This window comes from Salvelinus fontinalis, chromosome 26, assembly GCF_029448725.1.
Source record: "Salvelinus fontinalis isolate EN_2023a chromosome 26, ASM2944872v1, whole genome shotgun sequence".
Classification (NCBI taxonomy): domain Eukaryota; kingdom Metazoa; phylum Chordata; class Actinopteri; order Salmoniformes; family Salmonidae; genus Salvelinus; species Salvelinus fontinalis.
In genome coordinates, this window is record NC_074690.1 from 40,801,072 (window position 1) to 40,812,911 (window position 11,840).

Genomic DNA, 11,840 nt, shown 5'->3' on the forward strand with positions numbered 1-11,840 from the left:
GTCCACATCACCAACAAACTGACATGGTCCAAGCACACCAAGACAGTCGTGAAGAGGGCACAACAAAACCTATTCCCCCTCAGGAGACTGAAAAGATTTGGCATGGGTCCTCAGATCCTCAAAAGGTTCTACAGCTGCACCATTGAGAGCATCCTGACTGGTTGCATCACTGCCTGGTATGGCAGTGATGCCTGGTATGCTCTGCCTCCGACCACAAGGCACTATAGAGGATAGTGCGAACGGCCCAGTACATCACTGGGGCCAAACTTTCTGCCATCCAGGACCTCTATACCAGGCGGTGTCAGAGGAAGACCCTGAATTGTCCAAGACTCCAGCCACCCTTGTCATAGACTGTTCTCTCTGCTACCGCATGGAAAGAGGTACTGGAGCGCCAAGTCTAGGTCCAAGAGGCTGCTAAACAGCTTCTACCCCCAAGTCTTAAGACTCCTGAACATCTAATCAAATGGCTACCCAGACTATGTGCATTGCCACCCCCCTCCCCCTCTTTTACACAGCTGGTACTCTCTGTTATCATCTATGCATTGTCACTTTAATAGCTCTACCTACATGTACATATTACCTCAACTAACCGGCGCCCCCGCACTTTCACTCTTTACTGGTGCCCCCCGTATATATAGTCTCGCTATTGTTATTTTACTGCTGCTCTTTAATTACTTGTTACTTTTATTTCTTATCCATATTTTTTTAAATTGCATTGTTTGGTTAGGGGCTCATAAGTAAGCATTTCACTGTACGGTTGTATTCGGCGCATATGCTAATAAAATGCTAATAAAAATGTGATTTGATTTGATTTCTAAGAGTACAGTACCAGAGCCATATTAACAGTATACATAGTTCTGCTAACTCGGTTTAAGATATATAGGATCCGTACGAGCAGCATGTTGGCACCCACAGGTTCCAAGACCATTACATTCTACTGAGAATGCAGATTAGAATGCTACTTTAATGGAACGTTTGGTGCCAACATGTAACTGATTGGCAAACTGTATGGCTCTGTTAGGTTCTAATTTTGAGTAAATAACTCACGGATACTAGAGAAGCTTAACCAACACAGCTGTCACTCAGACAAAAAAACATATCACACGAGCACTGATATTTAACCCTTTCTTTTAAGCTGAGTCTCCTCCTCCACAACTGAACAGCCAATGCATCTCTGTTGCTAGACAGAACCTTAGTGATATCTGTTCTTCCTCACTTCATCTAACCTGACCTCTACCCCAAAGTGATCACTCCTCCCCAACTCAAGGCTGTCATAGTTATTGATACCAGACCGTGTCTCTTCTCCTTCCAGAGGATCCCTGATGGCTAACAATAACATATCCTGACATCATGTAAACGTTATACATTACCCTCTCTCCCTCGGTGACATTGTTAGTTTCTAAGATCTCCACCCGTCTCTCCTTATCAAATACCTGCCACATGTAATCGCTTTCCTGCACTCAACACATTCCAAGCTTAATTGCACAGACGACATACCTTCCTCCTGTAACCATTAACTTCTGGTGTAGACCCTCTAAACCTCAGCACTCCATCAGCGACATGAATAAGTATATTTTCATATTCTCAGAACCCAACAACTCTAATCAGCACCATGGACAGCATCACGGTTCTTAACTGACCGTAAACAGACAACCAAAGGGAAGCAGTAATAGAAAACAGTTTGAGGCGTATTCTCAGCGCTTCTGTGTGAAAACTAGAATGACTTATTCCTTGAGGCCCTCCAGTCTTCCAAACAACGCTGTTGTTTTTGGTGTGTAAAACAATAAACACTCACGTAATCAATTGGACAAGTGAATAATAACAACAAAAGCAAAAACAAACCTGCTACTACCACAGAACAAAGAGTTATGTCGCCATGGCAATTTCCATTAGTAGAGAGTACAGCGTAAGTTAAGGGCACGCCATTCAACCCTAAACAGTGGAGAGGGACTGTCAACACTTCCTCTCCAAACTCCACTCTGTGGCCTTGTTCAAACACTCAAAGCAGGCATCCTTCTTCCATTCCATCATTCCTGTACAACCACTAAATACAAGCATTTTTCCTTCATTCCTTCTATGCCTCCTTGTTTGACGTTATGAATACGAGCGAAAGGGTGGAGAGATCTTGAACTCAGTTATCCAACTCCATACAGATCAGTGATTATCAAATGGAAGGATGCATTTTGGAAGTATTCAAATATGACATCTGAGGGATAGATCTGCCAGTCATTCAGGATCGGCCAACTGCTCCATCCGTCCATCGGACTGCTGTCTACTTGTCTGCCTGTCTATGCCTGTTTAACACCAACCCATCTCAGCGCTTCTCTCCCATGCGTGCCAAGTGTCCTCCTCTAACCATCATGCACCGCTCTGTGTGTTTGTCGCATCATGTCGTTAGAAATCCAATTATCCAAAGGTAAGGGGCACACACAGGGCCCAGTGCATCCACCATCCACACCACTGCAAAATGCCAGCTAGCGCCCGACGCCTGGCCTGCCAATACTTTCATAAGAGAAAAGTTTGAATGATCCCATTATCCCCATCAGACCTTTTGTGGCATCGATGTGAGATGAGGGATAGATAGACGGACCAAGGCCCCTCCAAGAGAACACAGTAGCGGGGGGAAAGTGAATAGGTCAGAGGTATATTAGGCTACCTACCACAGGGAGCGGCAGGTAGCCTAGTGGTTAGAGCGTTGGACTTGTAACCGAAAGGTTGCAAGATCGAATCCCCGAGCTGACAAGGTAATAATCTGTTCTGCCCCTAAACAAGGCAGTTAGCCCATTGTTCCTAGGCCGTCATTGAAAATAAGAATTTATTCTTGACTGACTTGCGTAGTTAAATAAAGGTAGAATATATATTTTTTTAAATATTGTAGATGAACGAATAACTAGTAATGGCCAAAGGACAAACCAACCAATCAAGTACCATCCGAAGCTAACAAAGAGACAGAAAATGAATGGTGACACAATTAAAGGCTAACCTACGAGGAACGCTAGCCTAGCTGAATTATAATAATAATAACAATTAGCCAGATATATAATCATAGTGAGCACCCCCTCCAGTGTGCCGTATTACCACCCCACCTCCTCCTCCTCGGCTTCTTCATTTATTAACTGTGTTTGCCTCTTCTAAAGTGTTTCTTATCAAGATGAGCAGACGCCTTCTGGGAGTCGCGGGTCAAACGGTGAGACAGCGACGGCACTGATGGTGATTAGGATGCAAAGTGTGTTTTAAAGTTGAAACCCTCCTGCCAACGACAACACACAGGTCGAGAACAGCACAGTAAACCTCCTGGCCCTCGACAAACGACTAGGAACAAACACAGACAGGGCTGGGTCCAGACTGATCGTCTGTTTCACAGCTTATTGGTTGTCAGCCAACAACTAAAGTTCTTAGATGGAACTCGGTGACCTGACGGCACTTAGACCAAAGCTCTGCTTTGATATTAATCTATAAAGAAGTCCAAATGGATGGGGGACCAAGAGGTCCTGGGTACAGAACAATGCGGTGTACCTGTCAAATATTTCATGCTTGGCAGAGCATTCTATGATTTTCCACCTAGACAACTTGTCTGGACAACCTGTCACACTATTCACTACCCAATTCACTATCCCTCACTACCCCCAATTCACCACCCCTCACTACCCAATTCACTACCACTCACAACCAAACTTACTACCCACAATTCACTAACAATCACTACCCAAAATCACTGCCTAAAATTTCCCTACCCACTTTCATTACGATCATCAGCATTAGCATGATCCTGGCTCTTAGACTACTTCCGTGACAATAGCCACTTGTCCTCTTTAGCCTGGCCATCTAGTGACTACCTTGAACCCATGGGTCACGTAGGGATGTTAGCCTACTTTCTCCCAAGGGTAACTACACATTAGTAGTGGATGAGGTGAGTTGACCACTGTACAATGTAAAAGCACTTTACATCTAGAGTAAAGCACTTTAGACCTACAGTGGAAAGTGTGGTAAACATTTTTTTAATCCAATCCATTATCATTGGGAAATTGCGTGATGGTGCTGTGAGCATTGTATAGAAGCAATTTGCAGAAGATGAGCTTCTGCAAATTGCTTCTATACAATGCTGTCCCACCTCCCTACTGTACCTTCTCTCTGACAATACGTGTACTTTTCTAGCATAACCATGTAGCTTTCTAGCATAGTTATCTATGGTGACTATCCTAAACCATGTATTATGTAGCCACGATGCTGTGAGTGGGTACTACACATTAGTAGTGGATGAGATGAGTTTCCATCTTACAAGCTCCAGGAGAATGGTGCTATGTGTATACTATAGTTATCATCCTTTCTCCTATCATTAGGACAATAAATAGTTGATGAGGCTAGTTTGAGTTCCCCCCCTTTCAAGTTCTTTGAGAACTATTGTGAAAAGTGACGAATAGATGCAATCCATTATGATAATTACTATAGGCCATGAAGCATTTCGGGGGGCTGTGTGGAGTGTCGTCCTACCTCTTCCCACTGGTGGATGTAGCGGATGAGCCGGGACAACCTCAGCAGCCTCAGTAGGCTAAGGATCTTAGTGAATCGTACGATCCTCAGGGCCCTGGCCGTCTTATACATCTCAGAGTCGATCCCCTTCTCCACGATCAGGAAGATATAATCCACGGGGATGGAGGAGACAAAGTCCACGATGAACCAGGTCTTCAGGTACGTCTTCTTGATGGTCTTGGGGTCCAGGATGATGTCGGAGTTGTCCTCGATGATGATGCCTGTGCGGAAGTTGAGGACCAGGTCCATGAGGAAGAAGGTGTCGGAGATGACGTTGAAGATGATCCAAGGGGTGGTTGTCCCGTCGTTGAAGAAGGTGATGCCCACCGGGATGATGATCAGGTTACCCACCATGAAGAGAAGCATTGTGAAATCCCAGTAGAACCTGGAGAAAAAGAAAGGGAGCGAGAGAGAGAGAGAGGGGAGAGTTTGTGTGTGTGCGTGCGTGCGTGTGTGCGTGAGGGAGTGAGTGGATTTGTGTGTGGATGAGGGAAAGGTAAAAGCGAGAGGGAGAGGTGGAGGAAAAGGATAGAATGGAGGACAAAAGCAGAGTGATAGAGGCAAGAGAGGGAAATGGACAGGCACTGGAGACTTTCTAACAAAAACTGGTGAGTGTGTAAGCAAACTACAAAGACCTACAATATGTTAGGCTGAAGGGTTATGTTAAGCTAATTAATATTGATTGTGACTAACAGTTAGTGCATTCGTCTTAAGATTAGACAACCACATATCACAGTAAGTACATTCTTCCTGAATAAAGTAGTTACCAGCAAAGTCAGTGTTAGTAGGAAAGGACAAATGCAATTTTATTTTATTTATGTTTTTATAGGGTGGGGGATAAGACTGAGATGTCTTATTACTGATACTCTTTGAAGAGGTAGGGTTTCAGATGTTTTGGGAAGATGGGCAGGAACTCTGCTGTCCTAGCTTCAGGGGGAAGCTCATTCCACCACTGGGGTGTCAGGACAGAGAAGAGCTTTGACTGGGCTGAGCGGGAGCTGACCCTCAGTGGGGGTGGGACGGCCAAGAGACCAGAGATGGCAGAGCGGAGTGCTCAGGTTGGGGTATAGGATTGAAGCATATGACCTGAAGGAATATGAAAATTAATGATTGATGAATGAGAATGAGCATTGTTGTTGTCAATCATTGTTTTAGTACACCTCCAATGTAGAAAATACATTATATATACAGAAGTAAACTCAGCGAAAAAAGAAATGATCGATAGGGTCCTTTTTCAGGACCCTATCGATCAAAGACAATTTGTAACATCCAAATAACTTCACAGATCTTCATTGTAAAGCGTTTAAACACTGTTTCCCATGCTTGTTCAATGAACCATGAACAATTAATGAACATGCACCTGTGGAACGGTCGTTAAGACACTAACACCTTACAGACGGTAGGCAATTAAGGTCCCAGTTAAGAAAACTTAGGACACTAAAGAGGTCTTTCTACTGACTCTTAAAAACATCAAAAGAAAGATGCCCAGGGTCCCTGCTCATCTGCGTGAACGTGCCTTAGGCATGCTGCAAGGAGGCCTGAGGACTGCAGATGTGGCCAGGACAATAAATTGCAATGTCCGTACTGTGAGACACCTAAGACAGCGCTACAAGGAGACAGGACAGACAGCTGATCATCCTCGCAGTGGCAGACCACATGTAACAACACCTGCACAGGATAGGTACATCCGAACATCACACCTGCGGGACATGTACAGGATGGCAGCAACAACTGCCCGAGTTACACAAGGAATGCACAATCCCTCCATCAGTGCTCAGACTGTCCGCAATAGGCTGAGAGAGGCTGGACTGAGGGCTTATAGGCCTGTTGTAAGGCAGGTCCTCACCAGATATCACTGGCAACAATCGTCGCTGGACCAGACAGGACTGGCAAAAAATGCTCTTCACTGACGAGTCGTGGTTTTGTCTCACCAGGGGTGATGGTCGGATTCGCGTTTATCGTCAAAGGAATGAGCGTTACACCGAGGCCTGTACTCTGGAGCGAGATTGGTTTGGAGGTGGAGGGTACGTCATGGTCTGGGGCGGTGTGTCACAGCATCATTGGACTGAGCTTGTTGTCATTGCAGGAAATCTCCACACTGTGCGTTAAAGGGAAGACATCCTCCTCCCTCATGTGGTACCCTTCCTGCAGGCTCATCCTGACATGACCCTCATACCACCAGCCATACTGCTCGTTCTGTACGTGATTTCCTGCAAGACAGGAATGTCAGTGTTCTGCCATGGCCAGCGAAGAGCCCGAATCTCTATCCCATTGAGCACGTCTGGGACCTGTTGGATCGGAGGGTGAGGGCTAGGGCCATTCCTGCCAGAATGTCTGGGAACTTGCAGGTGCCTTGGTGGAAGAGTGGGGTAACATCTCACAGCAAGAACTGGCAAATCTGGTGCAGTCCATGAGGAGGAGATGCACTGCAGTGCTTAATGCAGCTGGTGGCCACACCAGATACTGACTGTTACTTTTGATTTTGAACCCCCCTTTGTTCAGGGACACATTATTTCATTTCTGTTAGTCACATGCCTGTGGAACTTGTTCAGTTTATGTCTCAGTTGTTGAATCTTGTTATGTTCATACAAATACTTACACATGTTAAGTTTGCTGAAAATAAACGCAGTTGACAGTGAGATGAGGTTTCTTTTTTTGCTGAGTTTATGTGGACACCACTTCAAATGAGTGGATTCGGCTATTTCATCCACACCCGTTGCTGACAGGTGTATAAAATCGAGCACACAGCCATGCAATCTCCATAGACAAACATTGGCTGTAGAATGGCTTTACTGAAGAGCTCAGTGACATTCAACTTGGCACCGTCATAGGATGCCACCTTTCCAACAAGTCAGTTCGTCACATGTCTGCCCTTTTAGTTCATGTCTGCTAGAGCTGCTCACCTGTAAATGCTGTTATTGTGACGTGGAAACGTCTAGGAGCAACATCGGCTCATCCACGAAGTGGTAGGCCACACACGCTTACAGAACAGGACCGCCGAGTGCTGAAGCGCATACAAATTGTATGCCCTCAGTTGCAACACTCACCACTGAGTTCCAAACTGCCTCTGGAAGCAACGTTAGCACAATAACTGTGCACCGGGAACCTCATGAAATGGGTTTACATGGCTGAGCAGCCTCACACAAGCCTAAGATCCCCATGCGCAATGCCAAGCGTCGGCTGGAGTGTTGTAAAGCTCGCTGCCAATGGACTCTGGAGCAGTGGAAACACGTTCTCTGGAGTGATGAATCACGCTTCACCATCTGGCAGTCCGACGGACGAATCTGGGCTTGGCGGATGCCAGGAGAACGCTATCTACCCAAATGCATAGTGCCAACTGTCAAGTTTGGTGGAGGAATAATAGTCTGGGGCTGTTTTTCATGGTTTGGACTAGGCCCCTTAGTTCCAGTGAAGGGAAATATTAACACTATAGCATACAATAACATTCTAGACGATTCTGTGCTTCCAACTTTGTGGCATCAGTTTGGGGAAGGCCCTTTCCTGTTTCAGCATGACAATGCCCTCGTGCACTAAGCAAAGTCCATACAGAAATAGTTTGTCGAGATCGGTGTGGAAGAACTTGACTGGCCTGCACAGAGACCTGACCTCAACCTCATCAAACACCTTTGGGATGAATTGGAATGCCGACTGTGAGCCAGGCCTAATCGGCCGACATCAATGCCCGACCTCACTAATGCTCTTATGGCTGAATGGAAGTAAGTTCCCGCAGAAATGTTCCAACATCTAGTGGAAAGCTTTCCTAGAAGAGTGGAGGCTGTTATAGCAGGAAAGAGGGGACCAACTCTATATTATTGCAGTTGACATTGGAATGAGATGTTCGACGAGCACGTGTCCACATACTTTTGGCCATGTAGTGTATTTATTAGCGTTTAATTATTGTAGTAAACATAGGCCTATGTTGTTTTTCTTATCAACAACAACAGTAGCAGCATATGCCTTAATTGCATGTTTATGCGTATTTGTATAAACTGCATGGGAAAAGAAAATAGCTTAAGTGAAATGGTACTAGTATTGTAGTCAAACGAATACAGTAAAATCCAATGAGCCGAGGCTTAAAGAGCAGGTTACACGGTTGGGTGCTGTTGATGATGACAGTCAGAAGTACAGGGCTAGTAGGCTTGTGTTCGTTGATAATAGTGTTCATGGCCGGGCAGTCAGAGCGGGCTCGCTGCAGGTACAACGCTGAGTCATTACACTGCGACTGACGCACTAGGTCTTAACCGTGTACCTAGAGATAGTGAACACGGCTCCGCAGTTTACACCACAACAATGTCATATTTTATTAACCCTGTAAGTGACGCTATTTGTGAGAACTATGGGCATGCCTACTCCTATGAGAGACTTGTAATTCTGGTGTCGTATAACTCTCTTCGAAACTACACGGTCAAGTTATACATATTGGATACGTATAAATAAAGTATTGTACTGAATCAATATTATTTGATCAGATTCGTAAACATGACCTGAGCAGAAACAGCGCGATGTGTGAATCGAAAGTAGCTAAAAGTAGCTGCCGAAGCTCCACTCTTGGTTAAGCGGGAGCTGTCCACTCGCGAGTCGTGCTGAAACGAAGGAAGGAAGCGCCCATGTGTCTATCACGAACTTCAGTGGCACAAAGATGCAATTCCATGACCCTGTATACAATGGGCCCATTTCGCGAAAATAAAGCATTTCATAATCAACATGACCCTCTCAAAGGCGAGAGGACCCACATATGTATGTCAAAAGGCGTGAGATGTCGATTCTCCTTATCGCTGATAACACCGTGATTAAAGGGAAAGCGAACCCGTCATTATTAAAATGCTTGATCCGGGGAGTCATAGAGGCGGATATGTCTCGAGTGAGCATGCTTGAGGTTTTAGCACACTTGGCTCAAGGTGACATTCCATTACTGAGTCCATCACACACCCCGGCAGTCCTGTCAGTCAAGGATCCAGCGCACAGCCCGCCACGACGTTAACATCGGCGCGAAACAAACCATATTTTAATCTAGCCCGACGGTATATAGCCTAGTAATTGGCGTGATTTAATAACGTTGGGTTAAGATTAGCATATTGTTCTGAATGAGATCGATGCGAGGCTTGGTTGGTTATCCCAGACATTCAACAGAGGGCTGTTGTTTACAACCTTGAAAGGACAGGATATCATCGCTATTCATAAAGCCTATACCTTGCCAAAAAAGCTTTGCGCTCAGGTTGTCTTTGAAATATACTAAAAAGCACGACAAAAAAACCTGTCTTTGTCAATGGCCTATTGTTTAATGCAAATCACTACATAGATGGGTTCCATTCAATAAAATGTAATCAAAATGTATAGGCTAAAATACCAGCCAGAACAGGTGGGCCAAAATGGGTTAATATGTTTGGTTTATAACAACTAATGACAATAGACTGTGTTGCACAATGCACATTGATAATAGGCATTCTACTTCTGGGCCCCTGTATTCTCATTATAACTTGTTGATGGTGCTATGGGGCCTAACAAAGGCCCTCCATGACAATGCCAACATGCCCACTCATAGATACTAACCGCAACACTTAACCCTTACCTGAAATCACTGTAGGGGTGGATAATCCAATTGCCCGCTGATTTAACCCGCTCTTGCTCCCTCTCCACCGCCTTTTGACTCCCATACATACGTAAGGAGAATTTGTTAACTCCAGGTTGCAGCATGGCACTGAATTGTCGCTGCATGAAGGTGCTTCCGTCAGCCTCGGCATCCTCGGTCTGGATCTGGGGTCCCTCCTCGGGCTTCTGGAAGGTGACAGAATTCCTGGGCTGCTGGGTCGTCTGGGTCTGGGTCGAGCCGTGCAGCGATGAGGAGGCTTTCCTGCTCGGCGCGTTGGAGAAGGACACCCTGGAGTCTTTTTTCTCGGGGACGCCGGTGGAAACCGGGGTGATGCCGGGGTTTGCGCCAACTTCCCCGTGGCCCTGCGTGATGGAGCTTGTCATGGAGCCATCCATGCTGGCCCTGGCTGAGTTACAGGCACCACGCCTAAGGGTCCCTCCGTCTTCGGCCCTCCCCGCCCCGGCAGTCTTGTTGGAGATGATCGAGCGCAGGCTCCCGGTCCCGGAGTCCCTCCTGCATTCTCCGTTTTTGTTGCATTTCATTCTTGAAATTGGAGCGGTGCTATTGCAACCATCACCTGCTGCCGCGTTTAAAACCTCTAGTGTGATGGCTGCTCCAGACGTCTCCGCCCCTGCCACTCTGTTGGTCTCGCCGCGCCCGGCATTATCTCCCAGACACGTTGCGGTATCAATCACTTTGGATGCTACAGTGGGCTCAGTGGCAGCAGGCGCGTCCTCCGCTTGCAGTAGGCTGGGCTCGTTGTTTGTAGAGTTATTTCTGGTAGCCGTGGCCACGGCTCCCCCTCCTGGCTTAAAGTTCTTCATTCTGATACTACCTCCTCCGCCTCCACCACCACCGCTACTGCTGCTCCCCCCAACTCGGCGCAGCCACGGATGCTGAAACTTGGACTCCTCCTCATCATCCTCAGCCTCGTCCATGACGGCGTTGCTGGCCACGCCGAGCTGCTTCACACTTGGGGCGCTCTGGCTGGCAGCAGCAGCGGGGACAGAGTCAACACAATTGCCGCTGTTGCTGCTCCTACAATTGGACGCGGCAGCTTTGGGCGCGCTGATGTGGCTACATCCGCTTCCGCCCGCAGCCTTCTTTTTCATGGTCGCCTTCTTGTCCATGGGCATGTCAAATTGTGCCTCCATTTATCTTTAGAGAAAACCAATCAGGAACAGAGGAGAGGGGGAGAGAGATAGTGGAGAGAGAAAGGAGAGAGAGGGAGGGTGGACGTGACTTCTTTGCAAACTTTACAAGAGCAGGTATCTGTGGCTGTGCTCACTTTCAGAGATCATGTAAGCATCTCTTCAAGATAGTTTCTCTTTTATTACATCTAATATACATTTGATGGCAGTTGCTCTGTGATTAAGTCACATTCGACAAAAGATACTGTAAACCTTTAGCCTTATTTAATTAACCTGCAATGCAATTCTAATCAATCAAACTCCCCAAATATTCAACAAGCTTTCAGCTAAAATCATAATGTGGAGTCCTTTAGGGTCAATGACTCACAGCATTCAAAAGCTATATTAAACGTCATAATGAACCAATGATATCATTTTTTAAAAGGGTGTTTTCAATGACAAACAGGCGTGTAGCGCCCTCTAGTGTCCATACAGGTGGAATACATTGAAAGAGACCTCAAAGTGATACTCGTATTTTTCCTTTACCTCAACTCATCAGCACTGATGAGACGGTGAACTCTCACAGTAAC

The 11,840-nt window shown here is 46.2% G+C and overlaps 1 protein-coding gene across 1 annotated transcript in view; it reads right to left on the minus strand.

Annotated features, from left to right (window-relative positions):
• LOC129824351 (potassium/sodium hyperpolarization-activated cyclic nucleotide-gated channel 2-like) overlaps positions 1–11,289 on the minus strand; it is a 55,761-nt gene extending 44,472 nt beyond the window's left edge. Inside the window, exons 1-2 of the mRNA XM_055883939.1 lie at positions 10,100–11,289; positions 4,492–4,915 (exon numbers count right to left, since the gene is read on the minus strand). Of these exons, the coding sequence (XP_055739914.1) occupies positions 4,492–4,915; positions 10,100–11,274 (1,599 nt within the window). The 5' untranslated portion in view covers positions 11,275–11,289. The remainder of the gene's footprint in view (positions 1–4,491; positions 4,916–10,099) is intronic.
• Between the last annotated feature and the right edge of the window lie 551 nt (positions 11,290–11,840).